Consider the following 13528-nt stretch of genomic DNA (forward strand, 5'->3'; position numbering starts at 1 on the left):
TGACATGTGGGATCTTAGTTCCCCGACCAGGTATCGAACCTGCATCCCCTGCATTGGAAGGTGTATTCTTAACCACCGGACCACCAGGGAAGTCCCTCTTCCCTTTATTTATGTTCTCCTATTCTACTTGGCCATCCAGTTGCGTTCTTCCTGCCTTGTGTTCCTCTCTCCTAAGCTTTTGTTGTAGGCCCGGCTGCCAGGAGTGTCCACGGGCTCTGCTCTCCTGGGCACCCTCTGGCCTGAGAGGCCGCTGAGGTCCAGAACCAGGGAAGAAGAGACTAATGCAAGAGGAGCCCTAAGCACAGTGAGTAATGATCCCCAAACTTGTACTTCAAAGGGCTCCTGAGACTCAGAAGGGAAGTGACTTGCCCGGAGGGCACCTGGATAGTGGGTGGCTGAGCTGGAATTCCAGCTCAACTCCGACCCCCAGGCCTGGCCTCGTCCCACTACTTCTGGACATGTTTTTATTAGCCAGCAGAAGTGGGCAGAGAGCCCACTTCTTAGTGGTTTAGTTTACACTTCGGAACACCATTTTGACGTACAGTTAAACATGGAGATGTTCAGAGCAGGTGGGGAGGTTGTCTTGTTCTCTCAGGCAAAGGAAAACATCGTGTTGCAATCCTGATCAAACTGACCTGTGCAGCTCTCGTGGCCGGTGGGGTGGGGTCGAAAGGTAGGCAGGGTGCAGGGTAGGGAGTAAGGGAGATAACCCTGATGTCCAAACAGCAGAGGAAGATGGGAAGCAGGGAGGGTACGACGTTTCCTGAATGTCTTTATCTAGGGGCCGTGCCCTCCCTTTGCACAAAATATTTCATTCTCAGGACAAGATAGGAATTGTTACCCCATTTACAAATATGAATTGTGACCTCAATGAGAGCTTCAGTAACTCACTGCATGTCACAAAGCAAGTAACTGGGAAAGTCAGGATTCTAACTCAGGTCTCTCTGACTCCAAAGTCTGTGCTCCTTCCTCTAAACTGGTTCTGATGAAATCAGCAGACCCACAGTGCCTTTGCTGCTGAGAGCCATTTCTCAGTATCGATTCCATTATAGTGAATATCATCTTGGCAAAAATCCCCTGGACTGGCTAAGTCCCCAGCATCTAGCCTGATGCCTGGGACACAGTAGGCCCTCAATAAACGGCTGTTTGAGCTTCAACAGGAACGGTGAGGAGGCAGTAGGCACTGGCCCTTCTTTGGAAGTAGATGAGGTTCTGGGTGCTGATGAGGGGGTCCCTCTGAAAGCCCCAACCTCCTCACAACACCCAACACTCCTGCAGACTGTGACCACCTTCCACTGACAACTGATCCTGCACAAAATCTTTAAGCGGTGGGGGACTGGACTGGACTCTCCACAGGGAGAACTGCCCAGACGTCGCTGGCTCTCTGCCCTGCAAGCTCAAGATCTAAGACAGATGGTGGCCACGGATGTGGGCCCAGACAATCAGCAGAATACAATGCGTAACCCTGGCACGCTGCAGCAGGAAGCCTCACCCTCGGCAGAGACTAGAACAGGGCCCCAGAGACGAACAGACATCTGCCCCTGCTAGAAGCGCAACATACTTCCGTGCTCCTCAGCCCTCTCGTGGCAGTCTTCTCCAGCTGGAATATGGCAAAAATTGTGTCATTTCCCCCACTAAACAAAACTCTTCTAGGACTGCGACTCTGCTTGTCATTGTTCCCCAGCAGCTAGCCCAGGGCTAGCCACCAGTGCTTGTTGAATGGGTGAACGAAGAAATGAGAGCATCTCTTGTGTACTGGGCGCTTAGGGCACCGTGCTGGCAAGTGGTGGACTTTCTGGACCCACGTGATTCACTGGTGATGTCAGGTAGTCAGCTTCTGTCCTCCTGATGGGAGGAATGCCCAAACCTACTTGGGCTGGTGGGGAAGAGAGATCCAACCCTGTTCCAGAATCTGGAGGGCTCCTTGGGAGCCCTGCCTGAGTTCCCCGCTTCCAGCGGCAAGGGGACTCCTTGGTGAGAACTGTGGCCAGCACATCCAGAGATAAGCAAGCAGACAGAAGCCTGTAAGATGACTTAGAGAAGAAGCTTCCTGTGTTTTGGCTGCTCAGACAGGAATAAAGAGAGGGCAGCTTAGCTGAAGCTGGCAAATCCTGAACCCCCTTGTAAATAATGTGAGAAAGGGGGCACCAAGAGGGTGATCTTGGAGGCAGCCCCAGCGTGGTCAATAACCCGCAGAGCGCTGGGATCCCAGGACATGCCACATCAAGATGTGTGCTAAAGGGCAGTGAAGGCAGTCACCAGAAGGGACTTAGGTCTGTCAGACCTGCCCAAGCTAGCTGTGGAGTGCCAAGGGCTTTGCTGGCCTGACTGCTAACCATTTTTTAGGGCCAGAGTGTGGATAGTAGGGACCTTCCCAGGGGACTCTAGGGGATTTTAGTGGGCGCTCACCTTAGGGTCCTGCAGCCTCTAGGTTGATATTTGCGAAGAATCTCAGCCCAGCAGGGATGGAAAGAGCTAGTGAGCATATTTGGCCCCATACCCTCATTGCAGCGATGGGGGAAGATTTACCCAAGGTAAGGGTAGTAAAAAGAAAAAACATTGAATTTGTTATTTCCAAAAATAGCACTGAGGTGGACAGTACAGGAAACAATAAAATTTATATTACAGTTTCATAGTGTTTTTATTTGATTACTCGTGGTGGGAGAATGTGAATCTTCTTCGCATTAGGGTCTCTAAATGTCTCAGGCCGGCTCTGAGCCCAGACATCCCAAGTAACTTTTTCAAGGTCGCTCAGGGAATCAGAGGTGGGGCTGGACTCTTAACGTCCTCGCAGTTCAGTGCTCTGCGCTGCAGTGACCTGTTGCATAATACGAAATAACTGTGGCTCGTCTTCTCTTTTATGAAATTTCCATTTGGTCCTTTGCGACCCGTCAACAGTCCGGTTGCTGGTGAGAGTGATGATGTCTGTCTTCCGGGACGTCCGGTGGACGGATTTTACCTGGGTTTCTGGATACAGCCCCATCTAGCAAAAGCACTAACACCGCTTTGCGCCAGAGACGCAGACAAGGGGGACGCGCAAATGCTAAAACAACACTTGCAAGTGTTTGCCCTCCCGCACAGGGCACAGGGACCCTGCCTCCCCCTCCCCCAATCTTTGCCTGGGTGGCCGAGCCCTGGGCTCCGCCCCTTCCCCATCAGACCGGGGGAGGGGTCCTCCTAGGCGCGGAGGTAGCGGACGCTTGGCGGCTGGAGACGTGGGCAGAAAGAGGCGGGACAGAGGGGGTGCCAGGGGCCGGGGTCTGGCCGCCTGGGGCAGCCGCGCGCCGCCGCCCCGCCCAGTCGGGCGGTGCAGCCCACGTCCCGCCACGCGGTGAAGTTTGCGGAAAGTTTTGCAGTTGCTTCCCCGCCCGCGCCAGCCGGGGAGTTGTGACGCAGCGTCTGGGGCTCCAGGCCCGGACAGAGAAGAGAGGGAAGGCGAGGCGGGGAGACAGGGAAGCGGAGAGCGAGAGAAAGAGTGCACGCCGGGGTCCTCCTCGACCCCGCAGATCCTTCTCTCCCGCCTCCCCTTCCTCTCCCTCTCGGCGCTCTCTCTCGGGACCCGGCCCCGGCCCCGGCCCCGGCCCCGGCCCCACGCCCCCCCGCTCCTCCTCCCCTTCCCCTCCCACGCTGCCCGCTTCCCTTCCCCTCTGCCCCTCAAGCCCTCCTCCCGGGTTCTGCGCTCCTCCCTCCGCCCTCCCTCCGCCCGGCCTGCCTCCTTCCCTCCTCCTCCCCTCCTCGCCCCGGGAGGCATCACTTCTTCCCGACCCGGAGGAAGACGCGAGCCCCTCGCGGGCGGTCACCACAGCCCAGCGCCGGGGCCGCCACTGCGCGCCGCGCCCGTGCGCCCTCGGTCCCTGCGTCCCCTAGCGCCACGCCGCGGGCATGGGGCCCGGCCGGCCGGCCCCCGCGCCCTGGCCTCGTCACCTGCTGCGCTGCGCCCTGCTCCTCGGGGGTCTGCACCTCGGCCGCCCCGGGGCCGCCGCCGCTGCCCTCTCGGGTAAGGCGCTGCCAACTTGGCCAACTTCGGGGGCGGGCGGGGGGAGCTCCGGGGAGCGCCGGGGAGCGGGCCTCTCCCAACTTTTCCCTCCTTTTTTTCTTTTTTTCCCCAGAAGTGTGTGTGTGTGTGCGTGTGTGCGTGTGTGACTGGGTTTTAAAAAATCGTCCCCGCTTTTCTGAAAGCGGGGGAGAAGGGAGGAGGAGCGCGCCTGGAGGTGGGGGGAGGATCTGAGTGGAACCAGATGTGGCGGGCGGCGGGGGAGGGGAGCCCGGGGGTCTCGAGCCGCCTCGGAGGAAGAGGGCGGGCTCCGGGAGGACCCCCGCGCCCGCCCTCTGGGACCACCCGGCGCCGGCCCTACCCTGGGCCCGGGGACAGGCAGGGCGCGTCCGACGAAACCAGAGGAGGCTCCAGGCCGGGCTCCTTGTTTTGCTCCAGGACCGATGATTACTGTTGTTTTGAATTATTCGTAAGGGCTTGTTTGCCTTTACCGGCACCTCGGGGATGTTTGTATTTTCTTTTCCACACTTGGTCTTCAAGGACAGCCTGTGGCATGCGGCATCCGCACCAGTTGAATGCAGCTCTGTGGGGCAGTCTTGTGCCATCAGGAGGATGCAGCGACAGGCTGGGCACGGTGTGCGTGTGCGTGTGTGTGTGTGTGTGTGTGTGGTGTAGTGTTGTGTGGGCGGCTCTGGCCAAGCTGGCACCCCTCCAGAAGGGACAGATCTTGGGCGGCAGAAAAGCTGCTAAAGATGCAAAAACCCACAAAACAAAAACCCGAAGCTGTGTGTTCTTTCTGCTGGTCTTTCAAAGGATGACAGTGAAGTGTGGGGACAGACAGACTCCTCACCAGGAATCCCAGAGGGAAAGGGAAAGATCTACTTCCTGGGGGGCTTGCAGGAGTCAGAGCTGGAACTGCCAGGGAGTGTGGTTATTACAGCCCCGTTGCTGGGCCTGTGAAGCTTGGTCTTGCTTTACGTTTCATTTGGGGAGGGGGCTGAGTGAAAGGGGACAGTCAGTGCAGCGTGTGCACTTTTGTGCCAAGTCCAGACAGCCGCCTGGAGGATCTGGGGCCTCTAGCCACAGCCAGTGCTTGCTGGGTTGGCCTGCCCCACTGATGGCGTGATGTAGGCGACCAAGACACGTATCTGCTCGGATTGTGCCCGGATTGTGCCCGATTGTGCCGATGGGAGAGGTGGGGGCCAGGTGATGCATATTCACACCGGGCAGAGCCCCTCTGCTGAATTCCAGACCCACCCGGAACTGAATGTCAGGCAAAGACAAACCAGGAAGTACCTCCCTATCCACTGCAGGTCCAGGCACCCAGGCTGTTCCCCTGCCTCCCTGCATCCCACTCCTCTGTGAAGGCAGGCTGGGTGGGAGGGGTGGAGGAGCATGGCCATTCCAAGAGCCCCAGAGCACATTGTAAAGCCAGGCCCTGGGAGAGTTGTGGCCAGAGTGCTGACTCGGCCTTTTCCCCTATGGAGCCTTTGACAGAGGGAGCTGGAGATGTCTGGTGAGAGGCCAGGTCAGGGAGGATGCCTGGAGTGGCCCTCTGCCTCGGGTCTCCTCCAGGCCCCCCTTGCCCTTCCTCAGGCTGTGTCCCTGGGCTTGTATCCCCCATAGCCTCCGAGAGGCCAGTCCCCAGGGCAATGCATTGATCACCCCAGAGAAGCTTAAGTGTGGGCAGGCGTGGATGGAAGGGAGCTGGAGATGAGGGCGGGGGTGGGGTGGGTATAGCCTGGACTGCAGAGCAGCAGCTGAGCAAGAGGATGTTGACATTGTTGCAGGTACTGTCCCTGCGCTGTTCCCTCTGCCCAGAATACTCCTCTTCTAGCCGAATTCTTTCCTCATCCCCCTGTACCTGACGAATTAGGTGGTCACTGGGAAGAATTTATCAGCACCAGGCTCCAGATGGCCCCAGGAAATGCTCGTGGGAGGTAGGATTCCGCTGGGGTGAAACTTACCCTGGGGGTGACGTGCACGTGGTGGCTTCCTGACCACCAGTAGGGGAGAGGATGGGGCACCGCAGAGCCCCTTGGGGGCGCTAGGGCAGCAGTGCCTTCTTGATGTGGAATGGCAGAATCCATCTTTTGTCCACCCGGGTGGAGTACCCAGAGGGGCGCCCTGCAAAGCTTGTGGCTGGAAGACCTCTTTGTTAATTACAGTACTGATGCATTTTTGTATCCTTCACTGCTCCATGCTGAGCCAACTACTTGGGGACGAGGGAACATACAGGGGAGGTGTAAGTTTCGTCCTTAGAGAAGCAAAAGAAACTGTGTGGGGCAAAGGGTCACCAAGGCCTTCGGGAGGGAGGCTGGGAGGGACCAGGCTTTGCAGACGCCGGGAGGGGAGCAGAGAGGGCGAGACCGGCAAGGCGGCCTGGGCTGTGCTGGGGATTCTGTGGAAGCTTGCTGGGCTGAGGTGGAGAGTTCCTGAGTGGGGTGGGGGAGAAGCTCGAGCGAAGAGGAAACTGGCCAGCTTTCCGGGAGGCCAAGGTTGGGGAGCAACTTGCTGGCTGGTGGTGGGGAGCCCTGGAGAACCCCTGGGAGCTTCTGACCAGAGGAATGAGGTGCAGATTGGAAAGAGGGTTGCTGGGAGCCCCAGGCATCAGATATCCAGGTCCAGGAGTGAGGAGACCTTGGGAGATGTTGCTGTGGGGACAGACCCTGCTGTCTAAAGGACAGAGAGGGAGGCACCCCTTTGGAAAGGCAGCAGGTACTTGCTGCTGCTGCCAGAGTCAGCCGGACAGATGGCCTGCACTTCTGGCCTAGGTCCTGGTGAGTCATGGAGTCCAGAGCTTTCTTACTGCCCCTCCACCCAGTCTTCCTTTCTCCAACCGCTTGCCTTCTGTGAGCTGCCAGGGCTGAGATAGTGCCCAGCTGAGCTGCGGTTAGTGCTGAGATCCAGCCCTCTGCTGGGTTGACCTGGACAAGGTGAGGGTGCAGGCAGGGGAGGAGGAGGCCAGGGTCTTGGTCCCCATTGTTCACAATAGGGAAATCTCATCAGTTTCCTGATGCCTGCAGGGTATGGTTGATTTGGGCCGGTGAGATGATTTCAGAAGCACCGTGAAATTCTCAGAAGAGCATTCATTTGGATTCACCACTAATTTAAGCGTTAAATAGGAGCCCTGTTGCACCCTTCAGAGGGGTGAAGTGGTAACAGCAGTGGCTACCATCCTCCATGCTCTGGGCACTGTGTGGCATACTGCAGGACAAGGGCTCTTCCACCTCTCACAACCCTGGGATGTGTTATCACCCATCTCACACACTGCCGGTCAACAGACTAGCGATGTTAAGTCGTTTGCACAAGAACACACGGCTAGAAAGAGGTGAAAGCGAGATTTCGAACCCAGGTGTGGCTACTGAGCCTGAGCACTTAGGTACCAGACCACGCTGCGTCTCCGTAAAATGAACTTTGCCAGAGTGTGTGTGAGGAAAGGCTGGAAAATTCTGCTTTAGGGGCTTTTTCCCCCAAAGCCCCAAGTCCTCCAGAACATCCTCTCAATGTGTCCTCCTGAGAGGAACCCCGGGAAGGGGGTAGAGTGGGCGGCCCTCTGTTACACCCCAACTGTCTGGGTGCTTGTCTCTTCCCCAGCCCCAGGGGCCCCAGACGCAGGGACGGAGCCCCCCTCAGTATCCTCAGGGGTCTGAGGTGCCTGCTCCTGAGGGACTGAAGGGGCCTGATGGAGGAGGAGCCCCGCTTCCCTGCGGTCAGGGATTCATATTTGTTCATCCAGTCAGTCAGAGGATGTTTACCGAGCCTGCGCGGTGCCGCGGGAAGGAGTCACTGCGGCCCGTTCTTGTGAGCCCACCTCGCCTGCACCTCCTGTGGGGGTCCCTGGACTCGGAGGGCCTGGGCATTGCTGACAGGAAGTGTCCCTTCCGGTTTAGTCCTTCACGAGATGACGGGGTGCTGCTTTCCTATGACTGGATCCTATAAATCTGGGGTGGGGGGCGGCCTTTGAGCGGTGATGCAGCTCTTGGAACTCACGCCGGGCACTGCAGATGCCAGTCACTCCTCAGCTAGGGGCTGTGTCCTGAAAAGGCAGAGGGCATGAAGGCTGTGTAGTGGCATCTGCGGCGTCAGCCAGCTCCTCCTCTTAGAGGACAGATTGGGTTGGTCCCCCACCTGTGGCTCCATGTGGGAGTCCAGGGGTTAGTTTCTTTCCTGCCCTTCCCCCTCTCCTTCGGACCCTCTGTCCCCCTCCCGAGCCCCTTGAGCGTGTAGACTCCTTCCATCCTGCCTGGCTGGGCCCAGGCTCGCTGCCTGTCCTCAGCTCTCCCCGCCCCACTTGAGTACCTCTCACTGTGCCTCCTGCCCCCGCAAAAGCCTTGGTTGTGCCGCAGGACGATGGCTCTGAAACCTCACTTCTTCCCAGTCACCCAGCCCCCCGCGCCCTTTCCCTGCGCTCCGCCTTGGCGCTGCCCCTTGCTCCCGGAACCGTCACTGCCCGGCCTCCCTCAGGCCTGTGCACACACGCTCCCTCCGCCCGGAATACCCTTCCTCTCTTCTTGCCTGGCTGCCACTGCCCCCTCCTTCCAGACTCAGGATCCTGAGAAGGACACCGAGGCGTCCTGGTCACTGCCTCTTGGGCTCACCTGGGCTAAAGGGACACAAGCTCACAGAGGGCGAACACGGGGATAAACCCCAGAAGGGAGGGGCTGCCTTTTTCTCTCTTTTTCTTGGGGGTCACTTCTAGAAGGTCATGGTGAGAAGCTGCCATGGTGGGCCTGGAGCTCCTACAGGGAAAAACAAGAAGCCAGTTTCCCAGCCTCTCCTGACATCCTCAGAATGTGTTTGGAAGGGGAGGCGGACACGGCGCTCCCCACTGTAGACTGAGGCTGGAGGGGGCGTGGCTGGGAACGCCCCGCCTCCTCAGTCTCAGATGTAAATCGGGACAAGGTCGGTGGGGCTGTAATGAATGCCACTCGCCAGCTGTGTGACCTCGGGCAGAGGCTCGAGTTTCTTCATTTGTAAAATGGGAAAAGTAAAATAATAGCCCCTCGTAGGGATATCATAAGAAATGACAATATATGTGTGAGTTACGTGGTACAGCTGGACAGTCACTTCTTAACAAATAATATTAAATTATTGCTATTTTTATTATTATTGGGAAGAGAAAACATGAATATCAAGGGACTTAAACATGAAAAAAACACAATCCTCAACATACAAAGCCCTAACTACAGCCACTTTTTTTTTTAAATCAAAGTAGGTCTTTGATTCCCTTTACTGCTTGATGACATACCGTAAGGGCCTAAAAGTAACCATACTTTTTCTGAAAGTAAATTTAAATCCTAAAGAAAAAAAAAAATCCATCCTCAGCTGTCCTTACCCCCCCTTAGGCCCCTCAATTTACTTCCCTCCTTTTTTGCTTCTCTTCATCATGAAGCTTCTTCAGCTAAACTTCCTTTCAGAGCTGAGTTCCCTGGACTCTGCCTTTTCAGTGCATACTGAACCGCCAGTCATCCTGCCTCACCGTAACCTGCCTCCTAAGGAGTTGCCTCCCAGCGGTCCTGGTAAATAGGCTTCCTAATTACTAAATGCAGTGCCCCTTTGCAGGCCTCACCCTGCAGCATGGGTGCTGTTGATAGCCTCAGTTTTAATGATGCATGCTCGGTGGAAAACGGTCAGACCATACAGGGGTAACGTAAAAAATCTGAGGTCCTCCCTGCCCTCCACACGCACCCTAACAGTAACCACTGTCAGTAGTTGTTTAAACGGCGTAATCTTCCGTTCTTTATGCATATACACCCATATAAATACTCCTTTTACACAAACAGAACCACGTTTTATACTGTATAATACAATAAATTTTATTTAATAATATTCATGGCATTTCCATTACAGGCTTCAGAGCTGTGCCATTCTTAGTGGTGCTCAGTGGTTGGTAGGAAGGATGTACTTTTTTTTTTTTTAGCTGCTTCCCTATTGATGGACATTGTTTGAAAATTTTCTCTCCCTCTGGCCTCTGTGATGTGGTTTGCATCTGCAGTCTCTGCCTCCTGGCTTCCATCCTCAGTCCAGAGCCCACATTGTTGCCAGATTTGTGGTCCAAAAGGGCGGATTTAATCGCCAACAGAACAGTTGAATTGAGAATTTGAGGCCTTCCATGGTCAGGTTCCAGCCTTTCTCTTCAAACCCTTGAGCAAGTCAAATTCAGATGCCCTGAGTCCTACCCAGTGAAGCCCCCACTCCCGCTTTTCTCTTGGCCAGGAACGCCTGGCTCCGCAGTTGTGCCTCTGGGTCCCCGCACATACCTGCAGCCTCAGCTGGAAGGAGACTTTCTCCCCAGACTCCTTTTCCATTTCATCACTGCCGCCCGTCTGGTGGAGCCCCTTCCTCCCCTCCCAGACTGTGAGCACCTCTGGGGCAGGGCTTTTTCAACCCTGCACAGCTTCCAGCCTTGGACACTGTCATTTAGTAAATATTTATTGAACCAAACAAAAAAAGACAGGTGTTCCAAAGAGCTCCCCCCCCACCAGTTTTACTGAATGTAATTGACATATAACATTGTATTGAGTTTAAAGTGTACACATAATGATTTGATATCTGTATGTATTGCAAAATGATCTCCACAGTGTTTAGTTAACATCCATCACCTCACATCTTTACAAAGTCTTTTTCTTGTGATGAGAATTTCGTTTGTAGTAGTGGAAAGGCAGTGAGTTTCCAGAGTTTTAGATGATGTCACAATCGTGAAAAACATACGGCATTGAATTAAAATAAACAGAAAAAAAGTCCAGTGGACCGGAATACATTTCAAAAGTAGACTTAGACTGTTATAAGAACTTAATGTAAGATACACCAGAAGCAACACACTAATGGGAAAATGAATCTGTACTTGTAAATGCTATTGGACAACAGGATTATAATTTAACATTTTTAGTTTCAATTTACAGCTGATCACGAGAAAATTCAGCTGGCAAGTTGTCATGTAGAAAGTGCAAAGATCACTAGAAATTAAATAAATCAACTTTAAAAAATATGTAATTAAACTAGTAAAAATAGAAAACCTAATCTTGGCGGAGCTGTGAGGCAACTAATATGTATGACTGGAGCACGTAAATTAGTTCAGTTTTTTAGCATTCAGTCTTTCAGACAAGATGTAAGAAACTAGATATGTAAGACTTCATCTCCTTTGACCTCATAATTCCACTTGGGGAATTTGTAAGGCATTAATCCCAAAGAGAAAAAAAATGTTCATAGAAGTGCTATTTATAATAGCAAAACAAATTTTGCTACTAGATGCCCAACAACAAGAGCATGGCTAATCAAGATATCTTAACACGATGGACAATTTACATAGTTCTAAATGACAAGTATAGAATATAATGACACGTAATGCCAGGGACTTCCCAGGTGGTCCAGTGGTTAAGACTCCGCCCTTCCAATGCAGGGGATGCAGGTTCGATCCTTGTTCGAGGAACTAAGATTCCACATGAGGTGCAGCAGTGTGGCCAAAAAAAAAGAACTAATGCCAGTACATGGAAATATATTTAATAAGGAAAGTTATCATGACCACAAGGCAGTCATACAAACTAATATACACACACGGGTAATAATTAAGTGAAATGCATGTCTGATCACTGATACGCATTTTCTCATTCATTTGGTTAACTGTTTTGTTTTCCCGAGCACTGACAATGTGCCAGGCGTGGTATTTGATGCTGATGACACCATGGTGAACAAGCCAGTCCTGAATCCTACCTTCCTGAAGCTTGTATTTTCAGAGCAACCTTTCCCCCCAGCCCCAAATGTAGAGGAACATTCTAGAGGCAAATGTGTGCTGATTTCATTTTAGGTGCAATTTTTAAGTTTGTTAGAAGGAAGATGGAAGCAATAGACTGCTTTGAAATCTCAGACACAGGGTTGGGAACCTGTCTGACTGCAGAGGGAACAGCACTGAGTCAGACCAGCTTGGTCAAATAGGAATTCAATAGGAAACGGCCTTGCAGTCAGTCCTGGTCCCTGAGGAAAGGATTTTCTTTTTTTTTTTTTTTTTTTTTTTTTTGCTGTACGTGGGCCTCTCACTGTTGCGGCCTCTCCCGTTGCCAAGCACAGGCTCCGGACGCTCAGGCTCAGCGTCCACAGCTCACGGGCCCAGCCGCTCCACGGCACGTGGGATCCTCCCGGACCGGGGCACGAACCCATGTCCCCTGCATCGGCAGGCAGACTCTCAACCACTGTGCCACCAGGGAAGCCCGGAAAGGATTTTCTAACTTCATAGATGCTTAACCTCATTTCTAAGGATCTGAGGATCCTTGGTCACATTTGCTTTACCTCACTCTGTGTGTGTGTGTGTGTGTGTGGTGAATCTTTGAGTAGTTGTAGACGTGACATCACACCAATACTTCACCATATATCAACTAAAAACAAAGACGTTCTCCTATAAAACCATAATACCATAATAACATCCAAGAAATATAACAGATACTATAGTTTTTTCTAATATGTAGTTCGTGTTTGAATTTCTCCAGTTGTCCCAATAATGTCAGCTATTGTTTAAGTCTAGGACTCAGTTTGGTGTCGTGTCTCTTCAGCCTCTTTTAATCTAGAATAGTTGGCCTTGTCTTTTATGACACTGGATTTTTGATGACTTCAGGCATCAAATGTTTGGTAGAGTGTTCACAGTCTGAATTTGTCTGATTGTTTAATCATTAAATTCATGTTAAACATTTTTGGAAAGAAAACCACAGGGGTGGGACACAAATGTGTCCTTCCCATCGTGTCCCATGGTCAGTTTGTTCCCTTATTGGTGATTCTGACTTTGATCAATTGGTTTATGTGATGTCTACCAGATCTCTCCACTAAAAAAGTACCTTTTCTCCTTTGTATTTAGTAGATAATCTAAGGAACTATATTCTTTTTTTAAAGATTTTTTTTTGATGTAGACCATTTTTAAAGTCTTTACTGAATTTGTTACAATATAGCTTCTGTTTTATGTTTTGGTTTCTTGGCCGAGAGGCATGTGGGATCTTAGCTCCACGACCAGGGATCAAACCCACACCCCCTGCATTGGAAGGCGAAGTCTTAACCACTGGACCGCCAAGGAAGTCCCTAAACTATATCCTTTTCTTTTTTTAATAATTTAAAAAATAAATTTATTTTATTTTTTATTTATTTATTTTTGGTTGCGTTGGGTCTTCGTTGCTGCGCGCGGGCTTCCTCTAGTTGCGACGAGCAGGGGCTACTCTTCATTGCGGTGAGCGGCCTTCTCATTGCAGTGGCTTCTCTTGTTGCGGAGCACTGACTATAGGTGTGCGGGCTTCAGCAGTTGTGGCTCACGGGCTCAGGTGCTCCGCAGTATGTGGGATCTTCCCGGATCAGGGCTCGAACCCGTGTCCCCTGCATTGGCAGGTGTATTCTTAACCACTGCGCCACCAGGGAAGTCCCTAAACTATATTCTTAAAAAAGCCAAGTTGCTCACAGCAGTACTATTCATAATAGCCCAAAACTGAAAACTAGTCCCAAACTGAAAACTACCCAAATGCCCATCAACAATAGAATGGATAAATTATGGTGGCTCCA

At 52.6% G+C, this 13528-nt stretch overlaps 1 protein-coding gene across 2 annotated transcripts in view; it reads left to right on the forward strand.

Annotated features, from left to right (window-relative positions):
- Positions 1–3379: 3379 nt before the first annotated feature.
- MRC2 (mannose receptor C type 2) overlaps positions 3380–13528 on the forward strand; it is a 52618-nt gene continuing 42469 nt past the window's right edge. For both annotated transcript variants that reach the window (XM_060080437.1, XM_060080438.1), the window contains exon 1: positions 3380–3997. In XM_060080437.1, the coding sequence (XP_059936420.1) occupies positions 3883–3997 (115 nt within the window). In that variant the 5' untranslated portion in view covers positions 3380–3882. The remainder of the gene's footprint in view (positions 3998–13528) is intronic.

Source organism: Mesoplodon densirostris, chromosome 18 (assembly GCF_025265405.1).
Source record: "Mesoplodon densirostris isolate mMesDen1 chromosome 18, mMesDen1 primary haplotype, whole genome shotgun sequence".
Taxonomy (NCBI): Eukaryota; Metazoa; Chordata; class Mammalia; order Artiodactyla; family Ziphiidae; genus Mesoplodon; species Mesoplodon densirostris.